The sequence below is a fragment of the Dromiciops gliroides genome, chromosome 2 (assembly GCF_019393635.1).
Source record: "Dromiciops gliroides isolate mDroGli1 chromosome 2, mDroGli1.pri, whole genome shotgun sequence".
Classification (NCBI taxonomy): Eukaryota; Metazoa; Chordata; class Mammalia; order Microbiotheria; family Microbiotheriidae; genus Dromiciops; species Dromiciops gliroides.
In genome coordinates, this window is record NC_057862.1 from 80,461,413 (window position 1) to 80,476,819 (window position 15,407).

Here is a 15,407-nt window from a genome sequence, read left to right on the forward strand (position 1 = left end):
TAACTGGTCTAGGCATGTCAGTAGAGCAGAAAACATTTTGACAGTGAACTTACTTCTCTCAGAAGGGTGTGGTTAACAGAGCATTGAGTTCAGGCCTGCATGCTGACATTTTATACAACGGGGCCCCAGGGGGAGTTATGTAAAAATGTAAGGAACATGTGGGGGCTGGATGGAGGGGGGGGGATGATTTCCAGCTGAGTTCAGGATGTCCCTGATGGGGCAATGCTAAGGGTGCTTACTTCAGATCCAAATTCATTCTCCAGGACAGTACTTGTTTGATGCCAAATAGTTTTCTGTCACTTTAAGGGCAGATTTCCTGCCAAAATGTGTCTTTGCTTTCATGTTAGGAAGTAGCAGGACTGGCTTAAGCTCTCTCCCCCCCCACACACACACACTTCTTTTCACTGATATCTGAGTGGTTGGATAATAGCATTGTGTACAAGACTGATCCCCTGTTTCTCTCCCTTTCTTACCTGCCTCATTCCAAATGACCAATATTTATTGCATGTCTGTCTGTGCATTTAGCACTGTTAGACTTTCCAAGGCATCTTTTTTTTTTTTCTTCCCTTCCTCCTTTCCTCCTCCCAGAATGTGGGAGTAGAGAAGGGCCTCTTTTCTCTGACTGCTCGCCCTTTCCTGAATCTTAGGGGAAGCTTGACTGGATTGGCAAAGTTCATAATGAAGGGCACAATGTACTTCCACTCAGGTCCCTGGCTGCCCAAAGGGGCAGGATAGGGTTGTGATTGTCTGGAGGCTCTAGGACCCCCTTTTTTGGAGCATCTCTGATTCCTCTCACACAGGCAGAAAACATCTCACCAAAAAAACAAAATCTTGGTTCAGATCCTGGCTCTTACTAACTACTAGTTCCTCACCTGTAAGATGAGGGGGCTAGATGATATGATTTCTATTGTCTTTTCCATCTCTAACATTCTAGGATCCCATGAACCTGTTTCTTGATCTGTAAAATGAGGAAGTTGGATCAGACCACGTTCTTAACCTGGAGTCTGTGATTTGAAAAAAAAATTGGGGGATACTATTTCAATATAATCGGTTTCCTTTGTAATCCTGTGGTGGATTTAAAAAAAAATTATTTTATACTTGTAAAAACATGATTTTGACAGGGACTGTATAGGTTTCACCAGATTGCCAAGGGGTCTGTGATACAAAAAAAGTTAAGAATCCCTGGACTAAATCATCTCTTTTGCCCCTTTAATTTCTGAATCTATAATTTTCTGAATCAGATTACCTTAAAAAGAACAAAGAAAGAACTTTGCCTCCCCCACAACTTGGGTGTAGTCACCGACTCCCCACTGTCAGCTTCTGCATCCTTGTTTTGTTTTATGTTAAAAGCTTCTGCCATCGACTCCTCAAAGGGAATAAAACCGGATGATTGTCAGGGGGTGAGATCAGGGTCCTCTATAATTTTGAAGAGTTTAAAGCGTTCCTGAAATAAAAAAAAGTTTGAGAACTACTGGCCTAAGGGGTACAGATGACTTGTTCTGTCTCTGTAGCTAAGACAGATCTCATAGGGGTAAAAAAATAAAAACCCTCACAGGATTTAAAACCACAGGGGCCCTAAAGATCATCTAATTCAGGGATTCTCTTTTAAAAAACATATTTCCATATTAGTCATGTTGTGAAAGAAGAAATAAACTAAAAGAAAAACACACCAAAAAAAGTAAAAATAGTATGCTTTGATCTGCATTCAGACTCCATCAGTTCTTTCTCTGTATATGAACAGCATTTTTCATCATGAGTCCTTTGGAATTGTCTTATAATCCAGGGATTCTTAATCTTTTTTTGAGTCATAACTTTGGCATTCCGGTGAAGCCCATGGTCCTCTTCTGAGAATAGAGTATTTTAAAATGCTTAAAGTAAAATATTAAAATTGCAAAGGAAACTGATTGTATTGAAATATAGTTATTAAAGTACTTTTTAAAAAACAGTTCAGGAACTCCTGTTGAAGTAGTTCAGATCTTGTCCAAGTATCTCATTTTCCAGAAGATGAATCTGAGCCCCAGAGAGGGGAAGGGGCAGTACCAAGTTTGCATAGTGGCAGACCCAGGATTCACACCCAAGTCCCCTGACACCAGTGCTCTCCCTACTATATCATGGGTCAGGGTTAAAAACCTTTACCAAGGAATAAAGGGAAAGATGAAAATAAAACAAAACTAAGTACAAAGTTCCAGATGGTCAAATTTACAAAGAGAAAATTCTTCCATTTAATCCCATCTGTTGGTATTTCAGAAGCCTGGCCAGATACTCTTCTCTTCATTGCTCCTTGGAATTCCCAGTGCCCTCCCAAATCATCAGCCACTGAGACAACCTAGGAACCACTTAAGGATTCCTGTCTCTGGGCAGTGGCCAAAACTATTAAACCCATGGACTAGTGCATTTACCTCTCAGCCATTACTCAGGATATTCTTGTTTACACTTAAGAAGAAATTTTTGAAAGAAAGAGGGGGGGGATAGGAGAGAGGAGGAGGAGGAGGAGGAGGAGGAGGAGGAGGAGGAGGAGGAGGAGGAGGAGGAGAAAAGACCTGAAAAAACTTGTCATTGTGTAGTGGACAGAACATGGGATAGGTGGGGAGGGAAGAAGGGAGCCTGGAAAGGGACCATGTCCCACATAGGACAAGTGTGGGTGAGTTGGGGGAAGGGCAATTGGCATCTTACTGATTCCCTCTCTCGCTTTACACATACACTTTTCTCTTAGAACCCAGGGAACTTGTGTCCTTATGTTAACATTCCCTTGTAAGCTGTTCTTGCAAGGCCTTCTAGGCCTTCCCAGGAGGAAGCTGTTTTCTGGAGATCAAAAGGTTTCTGCCTTCCCAAGCCTTGGTTATGACACATGCTAGAGAGATTTGCAAAAGGGAGGAGGGAAACACCATTTTTGGCCTGGCAGTTGCATTGAAATTACAAATGCTTCTGCCATGAAGATATCCTGGAGATATTATAAAGGCATGGATAAGAGTGTTAGATTTGGAGTTAGGAAAACCCAGGTTTAAATCTAGCTTCAGACACTTACTGTGTGACCCTGGGCAATTCACAGCCTCTCTGTGCCTCAGTTTCCTTATCTGTAAGATGATGAAGTTGGGTTCAGTGGTCTCCAAGGTCCCATCTTATTTTCTGATCCTCTGATCTTTTGATCTTCCCCTTGTACCTTCTTCTAGACTCTGGGATTTCATAGGTTTGAATGCCCTTTGATATAGTAGATCAAAACTCTTTTATGCCTTAGCAATGGTCTTCATGACTTGCTGGGGCTATCCTAGCTTGACTAGCGTGTGGATAGAGCACAGGACTTTAGATCAGGAAGGCCTAGCCATGGGCTGGTTAACCTCTTCAAGCCTCAGTTTTCACGTCTGTAACATGAAGATAACAATTCTTGTTCATCCCTACTGGGCAGGGTATTTGGGAGGCTCAAAGTGGGAGAGACCGAAGGTAAGGAACCTTCCTGAATTTGTCTCTGCCGGTCTTCCCCCTCCAGCAAGGTGCCTGTAGCCAGAGCCTCTCCAGCTTAATAAGAGGTTGTGCTCATCTGCAGTCAAGATAGAGAAGGCCGGGTCACTTCTATGCCATCAGAGGACAACTGTAGTGTGGAGGATGAGTACAGAAACCATCTATAATTAAAAGCTATCAAGGTTGTCAACCCTGCCTTTAAATGGATGCCCACAATGTTGTGCAGGTAGTGGTTTCATGGCCACAATTGTAGAGCTGAAAGGGACCTTTGGATACCATTTAATCCAACCCATTCTTTACTACAGGTAAGGCAACTGGAGTATAGAGAGGTGGAATGATTGACTGGCTCTTGGGCACATGGCTAGTTAGAGGCAGGACCAACTTCTGACTTTTGAGCTAAGTCAATGTCTGTGCTTTAGTAAAGACTCAGAATGCTTTCCACTAGATCTCAGCTGCTGCCCATCTTGACCTCCTCAACACCTCAAGTCCCCTCCAAATACATAACAGGCATTTAAATGTAAAGGAAGTATGTGTGTGTATATAGGTGTGTTGAGTTGGGGTAAAATCTGACTTATTAAGTTCCTCCTTATCCAAGGACTGATGACCTAGTTTGTGAAGACAGTAGCGATGGATTGGAAAGAGCACCGACTTTAGACATAGAATCTAAGTTTGAATTTTGGCTCTGCTACTTTCTAGCTGTAAAACATTAGGCAAGTCCACAAAAATCTTGAAGCCTCCGGTTCATCATCTGTAAAATGTAGATGGCAGGGGCAGCTAGGTGGTGCAGTGGATAAGGCACCGGCCCTGGAATCAGGAGGACCTGAGTTCACATCTGGCCTCAGACCCTTGATACTTACTAGCTATGTGACCCTGGGCAAGTCACTTAACCCCAATTGCCTCACTAAAAAAAAAAATGTAGATGGCAACATGTGCATGACCTAGCTCAGATTATGCAAGTGATGGGAAGGGTCAAATAAGATAATGTAGATAGAGCTGGCAACAGAGCCAGAAAGACCTGAGTTCAAGTTTGACCTCAGGGTCACTCTGGGCAAATCACTTAACTCTCTATGCACTAGGCCAAGGGCATCAAACTAATAATAGAAATGAGCCACTAATGCACATAGGATCCCTGTGGACTGCATATAGACTTAGAAAACCACATATTAACATTATCTATGTTCTGGTGTGTTTTTATTTATTTTGTTAAATGCTCCCCAATTACATTTTGGTTCCTGTCACACTCTAAGAATTTACATTTCATCACAGGGCAGTGAAATGACAGGTCTGGTCTTGATCCTTACCTGTAACTGAGAGGAAATAGAAAACAGGGACTTTGCCTCTGATAGCATGGTGGTGACAGAATTAGGGAATCCAAAAAAAAAAAAAGATTTTTTTCATGCTGGAGCCCTGTCTGATGTAGTTACATCTAATCAGATGAAATTCAATAGGAATAAATTTAAAATCTTGCACTGAGTGTAAAAAAGAAACCAACTTTTCAAGTTCAAGATTAGAGAGGTGTGGTTAACAGTTGTTCTGAAAGAGATCTGGGGGTTTCAGTGGACTACAAGCTTAATCTGAGCCAGCAGTGAGATATGGCAGCCAAAAAAGCATTATGAGAGGCATAGTATTCAGTGTTGGGGAGTCAAAAGGCTCAAGGAATGATGAGGTCTGTTCCTCTGTTCTCTGTTCAAGTCCTAACCATTCTGCAAGTAGAGTGCTGAAGGGAGTCAATGGAAAACAAGTGGAAGGATAATCAGTAGCAGAGAAGTTCAAATCAGATTCCCACTTAGAAATCAACTTCAATTGTACTTTTCCATTTGTCAGTGTCCTCAGTTTCCAAAAGGTCCCTGGGAAGCTCAGGATGAGTCCTGTGATAAAAGTGCTGTATCTTCTTCTTCTTCTTCTTCTTCTTCTTCTTCTTCTTCTTCTTCTTCTTCTTCTTCTTCTTCTTCTTCTTCTTCTTCTACTGGGATTAAGTGACTTGCCCAGAGTCACACAGCTAGTAAGTGTCAAGTGCCTGAGGCCAGATTTGAACTCAGGTCCTCCTGAATCCAGGGCCAATGTTTTATCCACTGCACCACCTAGCTGCCCTAGTGCTGTAACTTCTGATGGAAGACCCAATTTGCATATAGACAGCACTGTGCTCATTTTCTCCACTGGCTTCATGCCACTTCCTTGAAGACATCAAGACTTTGCCTTTGATAAAATCATTATTAGTACCAAAATCCCAAAGTAGTGTCCTAGATCACTCCTAGGAGCTTTTATCTAACTCCATCCCTCACTTACAAGGGCTGGGCAGAACTGTTTGTATCAGAGGCGCTCATGTTCTCTCCCTTAAAAAGGAGGAGTCCTTACCCATTATTCCAAACTAGACCATTTCTTCTCTTAACCATATGACTTTTTCACATATTAGAAGAAGAGGAAGAAGACACAGGAGGTGATGACACTACATTCAATGTCATTACCCCAAGGACTCCAGCTGCAAATGTTTCTGAAGCCCAGCTGGCCCGGAGGATTACAAAAGGAAAGAATACCCGGAGAATGCTTTCCAATAAGCCACAAGATTTCCAGGTAATTGACAGCCAGAGGTCTATGCTTTTTTGTGTCCTGTGGGATGATGCTGCCAAACTGAGCATCGTATGCCATGATGAATAATGGGCATGGTCTTACATGACAGAAAATGGGGAGTCTGTAAAAATAAATAAATAAATAAATAAATAAACCTTTCTCACCATGTTGTCTGATGCAGTTGAGAACATCAGGTTTCTTTTCTTCTTCTTCTCCTTCTTCTAGATTCGTGTTAGAGTGATTGAAGGACGTCAGTTAAGTGGTAATAACATCAAGCCAGTGGTCAAAGTCCATATCTGTGGTCAGACCCATCGAACAAGAATCAAAAGAGGAAACAATCCGTTTTTTGATGAAGTAAGCAGCCAATAGATTTTCATTTGTCCAGGTTTATAAAAGATAACTCTGTGACATGACAAAGAGGATTGAAAGCTGGCCTGCAAATCTGGAAAACCTGGGTTTAAGTGCTACCTATGAGAGATACTTTGGGGGTTGGGGATCAGTCACCGAAAGTCTCAAGGCACCAGGGAACCTTTTAACACTGTGGAGCTAATGCTTTCACTTCCAAGTTATACAGTGTTTTTTGGGAACATGCAACTTTAATTGCATTAGATGTAATAGCATTAGCTACTAATGGCACAAAGTCATATGCTGATTATAGACAGCTAGAGAATACTTTACATTATAAGGTACCAATTGGGTAACAGACAATAAAGGTAAAAGGCCAGAAGAGAAAGAAGGGATTAAGGTGAGCAGGTATCGTCTGGGCTTCATGAAAGAGGCAAGACTTTAGTTTGTGGGTGAAGAATGGGGAGAACACAGTTAAGTAGCAGTGGTGGGGAAGAGGAGCACTTCCCAGGCAGTTAGAATAGCATAAGCAAAGGGGCATATTGGGGGAGGGAATGTTGCTAATTTGGGTGAGATATTTGCCATTTTGAACTTATCGAAGGTTTGTGTTGAGTGGTGGGAGATAACTTTGGACAGGCAGAGTGTGGCCAGATGATAAAAGGTCTTAATAAAACACATCAATACATTTATAATCCAAGCTTGGTTAAAAGAGGCTGACTTCACTAAATGAAGACTTTAGCAAGATCTCAAGAAGAATTTTCACATTCCTTAAAGGACTTGACTCACTGAAAAATCTAGGGACTGGAACAGATTAAATCAGAATCAGAATGTTAGAAGTGAGCTTGATTAACACATTCTCAGTCTCAACAAATCATTTACTTATTTTACCATAGGTTATTCATCATTAGTATTGAAATAATGAAAAAAAAAATGTGAAAGGAGCAATTAAATTTCTGGAGTTTAATTTTAGGCTACTAAATAATCATAATGTTGTTTTAATGTATGAAAAGCATTTTACAAATCATATCTTATATGATCCTCACAAGAAGTCTGTGGAGTAGGTGCTATTATTATCTTCATCTTAGAGTTGAAAAAACTGAATCACACAGAGGTTAAGTGACTTACCCAGCGTCACACAGATATTAGTGACTGAGGCTAGGTCTGGTCTTCCTGGCTCTAGGTCTAGTGTTCTATCTCCTGTTGCCTCAAAATGGCTAAAAGTTACTAAATAATTAATGAGTTAGTACTGAAAGAAGCAACCTCACAGGCTTGTATGGTACAAAAAGCGAGCTGTACCTTTAAGGCACAGAGACTCATCTAGTCAATGACAAAAGTTGGTCTTAGGGCCTTTTCTTATTTTTAGAGGAAACAACCACAAAATATAGGTCTATGTAGATAAAATGGAGGAAGAAATTGATCATATTTTCTAGATAACCTAAGCTTCAGACACAGTTTACCTAAAATAGTCAGTGGTTTGAACTAAGTAGCTACCACCTTCAACTCAGGGAAGCTAGTGGATAGAGTGCCAGGCCTTGAGTAAGGAAGACTTGTCTCCCTGAGTTCAAATCTGGCCTCAGACACTTACTAGCCTTGTGACCCTGGGCAGCTCACTTCACCCTGTTTGCCTCAGTTTTCTCATCTGTAAAATGAGCTGGAGAAGGAAATGGTAAACTTCTTCAGTATCTCTGCCAAGAAAACCCTAAAAGGGGTTGTGAAGAGTTGGGCATGACTGAACAACAACAAAACCTTCAGCTTTGTTTTCCTCGTGTGGCAGAGTAGATGGAGTGCCAGATTTGAAGTCAAGAAGTTTCAACTCATTCCTCTGATTTATAAAGATGTTCATGTGGCCCTGTAGGGTTCAAAATTGAGGCAGTGTGATGAAGTGAACAAAAGACTGGCCTGGGGGAAAAAAAGGGCAAAGAAAAAAAAACTGGTTTAGGAGTCAGGAGAACCTGAATTTGAGTCTTACCTCTGAAAGATCCTAGCTGTGTGACCATGGGCAAATCTCTTTACTCCTTTAAGCCTCAATTTACTCATCTAGAAAATGGAGATATCTGTAACTCCTGCCTTGTGGAGTTGTGAGGCTCAAAAGAGGTAATATTTCTAAAGTGCTTTGTAAGCCTTAAAGTGCTGTGTGAGTATCAGCTATTAATAAGACACTTCAGTTAGTGTCTAGGATAGAGGACAGATAGGGACTGGGGCTATGATTTCATTGGTATAGGGAACTCCTAGATTGACGCCTTCTCTGTAGTTTATAGTCTTAAAGGGTTGAGTGAGTGTCTATCTGGCCCAAATGAACAACTTAATGTGATTAAATACATGACACAGTTAATTACTTAGCTCTTTTTTTTTTCTTATTGTGTCTTACTATACAGCCATAATTCTTTTTTTCCCTTATTTTTGTCTTAACAGTTATTTTTCTACAATGTCCACATGACCCCTCTTGAATTGGTCGATGAGACGATAAGCATTCGGGTAAGAAAAACCAAGGACATCCACAGACCATAGATCAGTCAAGGTCACGCCAAGTCTGTAACTTTGGGCATTTTGCTCTCTTCCAGGTTTATGATTCCCATTCTTTGAGAGCAGACTGTCTGATGGGGGAATTTAAGGTGGGTACCAAGGGAATGCTTTCATCTCACTTCAGTGCTGCATAGAGTCCCAAAGGACACCAAATTCTCTGTCCCATCTTCATTTGCCCCTCTTAGTGAGTCTCAGAGTCATTCTACTCTGGCATCATAGCATTCTCTGAAGGCAAGATGTAATAGTGCCAGGGGAGGGATATCAGCAGAAAACCTGTTATCCTACGTCTAAATTGGTAGTGAAGAATAGAACTTAGAGAGGGCTACAGAAACGAGATGTATACCTACATTACAGTTGAGAAGATTAAGACTTATCCTGCATCATTTATTTATTGGTCCTATTTACAATTCATTGATTTTGTCCTACTACTGCTTTTGCCCTGTAATTGCATAAATCGTGGTTCTTTGTCTCTGAACTTAGTTCAGAATTCAGCTGGCCTGTAATGGGTTAATTTTAGAAATCTAGCTTTTTGGCTAATCACTGATCTATTCTTGCCTCAAGGAATTTAGCTGACCTTGGGGATGTGTATGTACACTGGGGAGTTGGGCCTGATATTTTTATATCCTGAGGCTATCCTTCAAGAATGTCTAGTTTGTTATCTTGCACCTGGACTCTCTGGAGGGAAGAAGGGGGTTTGTTGCTAGCTCCCATTCCCTGAACCTCAGTTCTGTAACCAATCATGTTGCCCTCAGAAATATATATATATATATATATATATATATATATATATATATATACACATACATACATATATATATATATACATACATATATATATATGGAGAGAGAGAGAGAGAGAGAGAGAGAGAGAGAGAGAGAGAGAGAGAGATACTTGGTGAGGCAATTGGGGTTAAGTGACTTGCCCAGGGTCACACCATGCCCTCAGATATATGATGTCAACTACCCTGTTGTGTTCTTTGTTCTTTGTTCTGTACTCCTGAAAACCTTTATGCTTGGGGTCTTTGGCATAAATGGGGGTAATCCATTTATACCCAATTATTGACAGGCAGCATGCCCCTGCTAACAAATTTTATCTTGTGTGGAAATTGCCTCAGTTTACCCTTTCGTTAAATTTTAGTCACAACAGAGGACTTATCACCTCTGTTGGTCCCCCATGTATTAAAATGGTTGGATGTGTAGCAATGCCTGTGGTTCTGTATCTGCCACTGAAATGTTTCTAGGGGAAGCCCATCCTGATGCCTCTTTTATTACAATCTCCTTCCACAGCAATAACTATTGTCAAACTTCCAGTGGAGGTTGGGTGGATGCCATGGGGGTAGACAAAGTAAACCAGAGAAGAATCACAGGAGACTTTTCTGAATATCTGCAATTCAATGGCAAATAGTTTGATGACATATTTCAAATTATTACAAATGTAACAAGCTATCTCATGAGGTAATGAGCTCTCTGTCACCAGATATGTTCAAGCAGAGACCAGATGACCATTTCTCAAGGAAAAGGAGATTCTTACATGGGGTAGGAAGGTGTTCTAGGCAACCGTTATCTCCTCTTTTACTTCCTGCTGTGAGAAAATAATGGGATTTGGCAGATACTCAAAGGCTCACCTGGAGATTAATCTAAACTCATTGACTTTGATTGACTTTGCTGATTAGCCTACTTCAAGTTAATTAGAGTGTAACCACACCTGGCTGGCCCTTAAGAAGGTATTGTTCTCAGAAGCTAAGGACTTTGAACTCAACTCAAGACCACCTTCAAGTCCAGTGAACCAGTGGATTTGGATTATGCCCACCAATCAGCTTGAAGCAGTGTGTAAGGACCGCCTCTTCTCCAGACCTATAAAAAGCTTCCACACTCAGTTTGAAAGAGTTCATAGTTGAAGCAGGCATGTGGCAGAGGACTTGAGGAAGAACCAGACCAGGCTGGAACTCTAGCCTAGATATGTCTTTTCTTAACTCCACGTGTTCTGTTTTTTCTAATACCTAGTATGCTTTAATAAATGCTTAATGCCCAAAGACTGGTGCTAAAGCTTCTAATTTAAGGCGATCACACATTAGATTTTTTAGACATCACATTTAGATTGTAAACATCACACTGGATTCCCTGATTAAATATAAGAAGGGGATCTTAAAATTAATTTCAAAATAATTTTAAATGCTTAAAATCTTTTTTTTTCCAGATTGACATTGGTTACATATATGATGAACCTGGTAAGTAATATCTTGAATCCCAGATTCCTCACTTCTCCCTCAGATAAGACATCTTTGTTAAGGGCCCATAAAGTAAAATAAGAAAAGATCATCAAGGTGGCCTTTAGTCATCTAAACAAATAAGCTAGAATTTGAATGGTAATGCAATGTTGGAAAAGCTCAGAGTTTCTCAACATACATGAGCAGAAATTCATCAATGATTTATTCATTTGGGGTGGGCATTTTGACTTCACCTTGACAAATTTACAAGAGCAGTTAGACCAGACACCTCTGGAAACCTTATCAAATGCAGACCAGAACAGGAAGCATGGGCCTTGCTGGTATTTCTACATGGATTTGTTCGGGGCCTGGGAGATTTGACATTTCCATAACGGCGATCAACTTTTTGAGGAAGAACTGAGGAGGTTTTGTAGGATGAGGAGCCAACTCCCTTATTTTTTTCTCTAACAGACTTAAACCCCACACCCACCAACATTCCTTTAAGTTCTTCTTGCTCAGAAGGGGATTCCATTTCATCTCCTCTTGTTTTTATTTAGGTCATGCTGTCATGAGAAAATGGCTTCTTCTAAATGATCCTGAAGATACAAGTTCTGGTGCTAAAGGTTACATGAAAGTCAGCATGTTTGTCCTTGGAACCGGAGATGAACCCCCAGTGAGTGTTTGTGAAGAAATGTTCTGTTGTCCTCATTTTCCATGAGGGAGCGTGGTCATGTACTAAGGCACCATGGGCAATGGAGGAGTGAGTTAGCACTCAGGAAAATTCCCATTTGACAGCTATTGACATGTCAGTTGTAGGATCATTGAATCCTTGATTAGACCTTAGAGGTCATCCACTCCACCCCCCTTTATTTTGTAGATGAGCCCCTGAGACCCAGAGAGGATAGCGACCTGCCCATGATTACCTATATGGGGCAAGATTTGAACCAAGGTCTTTCTGACTCCAAGTGTAGTGCTCTAACGACTATACCATCCTTCTCCACATCACACAATTTATTGCCATTCTCACCCATAACTTGGCTCTACAGATACAGGCATTTTCCTGCCTTGTGATGTAAATTGGCTCTCTAAAAAGCCATTCTTGGGCTAAATGACATTGTGGCTCCAATTCAACCAACATTTATTAAGCACCTACTATGTGACAGGAATGATACTAGGCACTGAACGAACATGCAATGACAAAAACCAAACAGTCCCTGTCCTTAAGAAATTTACATTCTACTTAGGGGACACAACACACCCCTCCCCTAGATAAGTAAATATAATATGGTGTGGAATAATTTCAAAATGAAGAGGGTATCAACAATGAGATTGTTAATCAGCTAAGACCCTCGAAGGAGGCAGTATTTGAATAGCGTTCCGAAGAAAGCTAGAGATTTAAAGAGATGGAGATGAAGAGTGAGTGCCTTCCAGACCTGGGGGACAACTTGTCCAAAGGCATGGGCTGATGGAGTGTGCATAGTGTGTGCACTAGAATGGAGAAAGTGCAGAGGGTGGGGAATATGAAGTGACGCTGGAAAAGAAGGTAGAAGCCACATTATAAAGGGTATTATATGCCAGGCAGAGGATTTTGTGTTTTATCCCAGAAGCCTATTTTATGCCATATAGATTTTTGAAGGGAGTGGGCATTAACATGGTCAGATCTGTATTTTAAGAGTAGTAATATGCCAGCTATGTGGGAAGTGGATTAGAGAGAGGAGAGACTGGATTCAGGGTGATGAATTAGCAAGCTATTGCAAAAGTACAGGCAAGAGTTGCTGAGGCAATTTAAATATCTATTTACATATTTACAAATAAATACATATTTACATAAATCAAAGGTGATAGGTGCAAAAGTAGGATTTTCATGACTTGGCAAGTGATAGGCTATGTATGAGGGAAGGTGAAGGGTCAAGGATGCTTCCAAGGATGTCAACTTTGGTGACTAAAACACCGGGCATTTAAAATAAGAAAGTTGAAGGACTATGTATAGTTTTGAAAATGTTGAATTCAAGGATGCCTCTGGGATGGACATCAAGTGAAGATGTCTAGGAGGCAATTAATTGGTGATGAAGTAATATTGAGGGTAGAAGTTAGGGTGGGGTTTGGGACTTCTCTGCATAGAGATGATAATTGAACACATGAGTAATTGATGATATCACCAACTGGGGGGGGTGTCGAGGATTGACCTTTGGAAGATGTCCATAACTAATGGGCAAGAGTAGGATGATGACCCAGCAAAAGAGGCTGAGGAGAAACTGTCAGACAGTGACCAAGGGGCTGGCAAGGGGGTGAATATGTGTCAAAATCTTTAGAGAAGTCCTGTCCAGTGAGATCTGAGAGACTACCTTGAGTTCCCAAGAACACTGTTAGGATTTGGCTGATTGTATTAGTGGTTTCATGACATCATGGTGGGGGCTGAGGACACTGTATTGATGAGGTTACTGAGAAATTATGTTGTTCAGAGAAGTGGTATGCAGGGTGTGCCTGGCTTTTATTTAATCTCTCTTAAACCCTAAGCCTAAGGGATCCTGAGTACTTTCAAGGATTACTTAGCAGGGCCATACCACAATGGGGTACTTGGTACTACATCTGTGGACACCGAGATCTCGGCAACACTCCTGAGTGTGACTCCAGCCAGATTCAAGTATAACTGGTAAATATTTAACAAAATAAATAAAAGCATAATGTCTTCCTCTACATAGTGGGGAGGAAGCCACCCAGCTGCAAGGTGGATCTTCCGTGGCTTTGGTGTTTTTGGAGCGATGCTGTATTCTCTGCAGCCTCAGACACTGCTGCCTGGGACCTTCCTGGGCTGAGCAACAAGCAGTTCAAGCAAGTCCTGGGGGGAGGGGGAAGAATAGGAAGAGGGAGTGGTTGTCTCCCTCTGAATTTTTATGTGTCCCATAACTAATTCTGGAGAGGTAGCGAGCGGCGTAGTGCCTAAAGGGATCTCTCTGGAGTTAGGGAAACTAGTTCAGGTCTTGTCTCTGACAACTACTATCTATGTGACCATGAACAATTTGCTGAAGCTCTCCATCTGTATGTAACTTCCCAAGATTATAAATGGAGAGTAAAATAGAAAGTGCTCTGGGTCCAGATCTCACACCTTCTATTGCTATCTGTGTAACACTAGGTAAATCACTTAAACTCACTGGCTCTGTTTCCTATTCAGTAAAATGAAGGGTCTGGATTAGGTGCTTTCTAAGATACCTTTTAGTTCTAGATGTATGATTCTATGGTCTAGATCAGTAAAGGGAGTTTCCATAGTGTCCTAACTGGTACTAACAAAATAAAGTCCTCTAATACCCCAATTAGTTCAGAAGCCTGATTAGCATAAAATTTCTAGTGACTTCACTCAATGGAAAAGCTAATGTTGTATACACTTCTTGTTGTTCAGTCATTTTTCAGTCATGTCTAACTCTTTGTAACCCCCTTGGGGGTTTTCTTGTCAAAGGTACTGGAGTGGTTTGCCATCTCCTTCTCTGGCTCATTTTTATAGATGAGGAAACTGAGGCAAACAGGGTTAAGTGACTTGCCCAGAATCATAGACCTAGTAAGTGTCTGAGGCCAGATTTGAACTCAGAGAGACAAGTCTTCTGACTCCATGCCTAGTGCTCTACCCACTGCACCACCTAGCTGGCCAGTTGTATACACTATCTGTAATAATATACTATGCTACCTCAAAAGGCATTTGTGTCAAACATGAGACTCTCAGACCCATGCAGCCTGCAACACTTAAAATGGAATTGGGCAATACTTAACACAATAAATAAAAATACAATAAAACATTTTTTGGACGAAGTTGATATGTTGCCCTCAGAACCCCTTAGTATGATTACTACCACCCCACCCCATTTCTATTTAACCTCACTGCTCTAAAGAATTAGGAGGAAAGTACCTATGTGCATATGGGCTTCTTTTTATTATTTATTTATTTATTTGCTTTTTTTGCTCACTTTTATTATACAAGAACATTTCTCTGACAACTACATATAATATCAGTGACTCCATTGTCTGTAATTAAGCATGTTTGCACATTGTTCTATTTTTTCCTTTCAATCGTAACAGTATTTTATTTTTTACCACTTACATGTAAAGATAGTTTTCAACATTTGTTTTTATAACATTATGAGTTCCAAATTGTTCTCCTTCCCTTCCCCCTCCCCAGGACAGAAAGAAATCTGATATAGGATGTATATGTATGTATATGTATACATATACATATATATGCATATATGTGTGTGTATATATATATATTTGTGTGTGTATGTATGGCACATGGGCTTCTAAACAGAATTGACAGGAGTA

The 15,407-nt window shown here is 40.8% G+C and overlaps 1 protein-coding gene across 2 annotated transcripts in view; it reads left to right on the top strand.

Moving 5' to 3' along the window:
* The window catches only part of MYOF (myoferlin), a 169,233-nt gene that overhangs the window by 60,791 nt on the left and 93,035 nt on the right, over window positions 1-15,407 (top strand). For both annotated transcript variants that reach the window (XM_043988288.1, XM_043988289.1), the window contains exons 6-11: window positions 5,870-6,027; window positions 6,250-6,378; window positions 8,782-8,844; window positions 8,931-8,981; window positions 11,090-11,120; window positions 11,657-11,772. In XM_043988288.1, coding sequence (XP_043844223.1) covers window positions 5,870-6,027; window positions 6,250-6,378; window positions 8,782-8,844; window positions 8,931-8,981; window positions 11,090-11,120; window positions 11,657-11,772 — 548 coding nt within the window. The remainder of the gene's footprint in view (window positions 1-5,869; window positions 6,028-6,249; window positions 6,379-8,781; window positions 8,845-8,930; window positions 8,982-11,089; window positions 11,121-11,656; window positions 11,773-15,407) is intronic.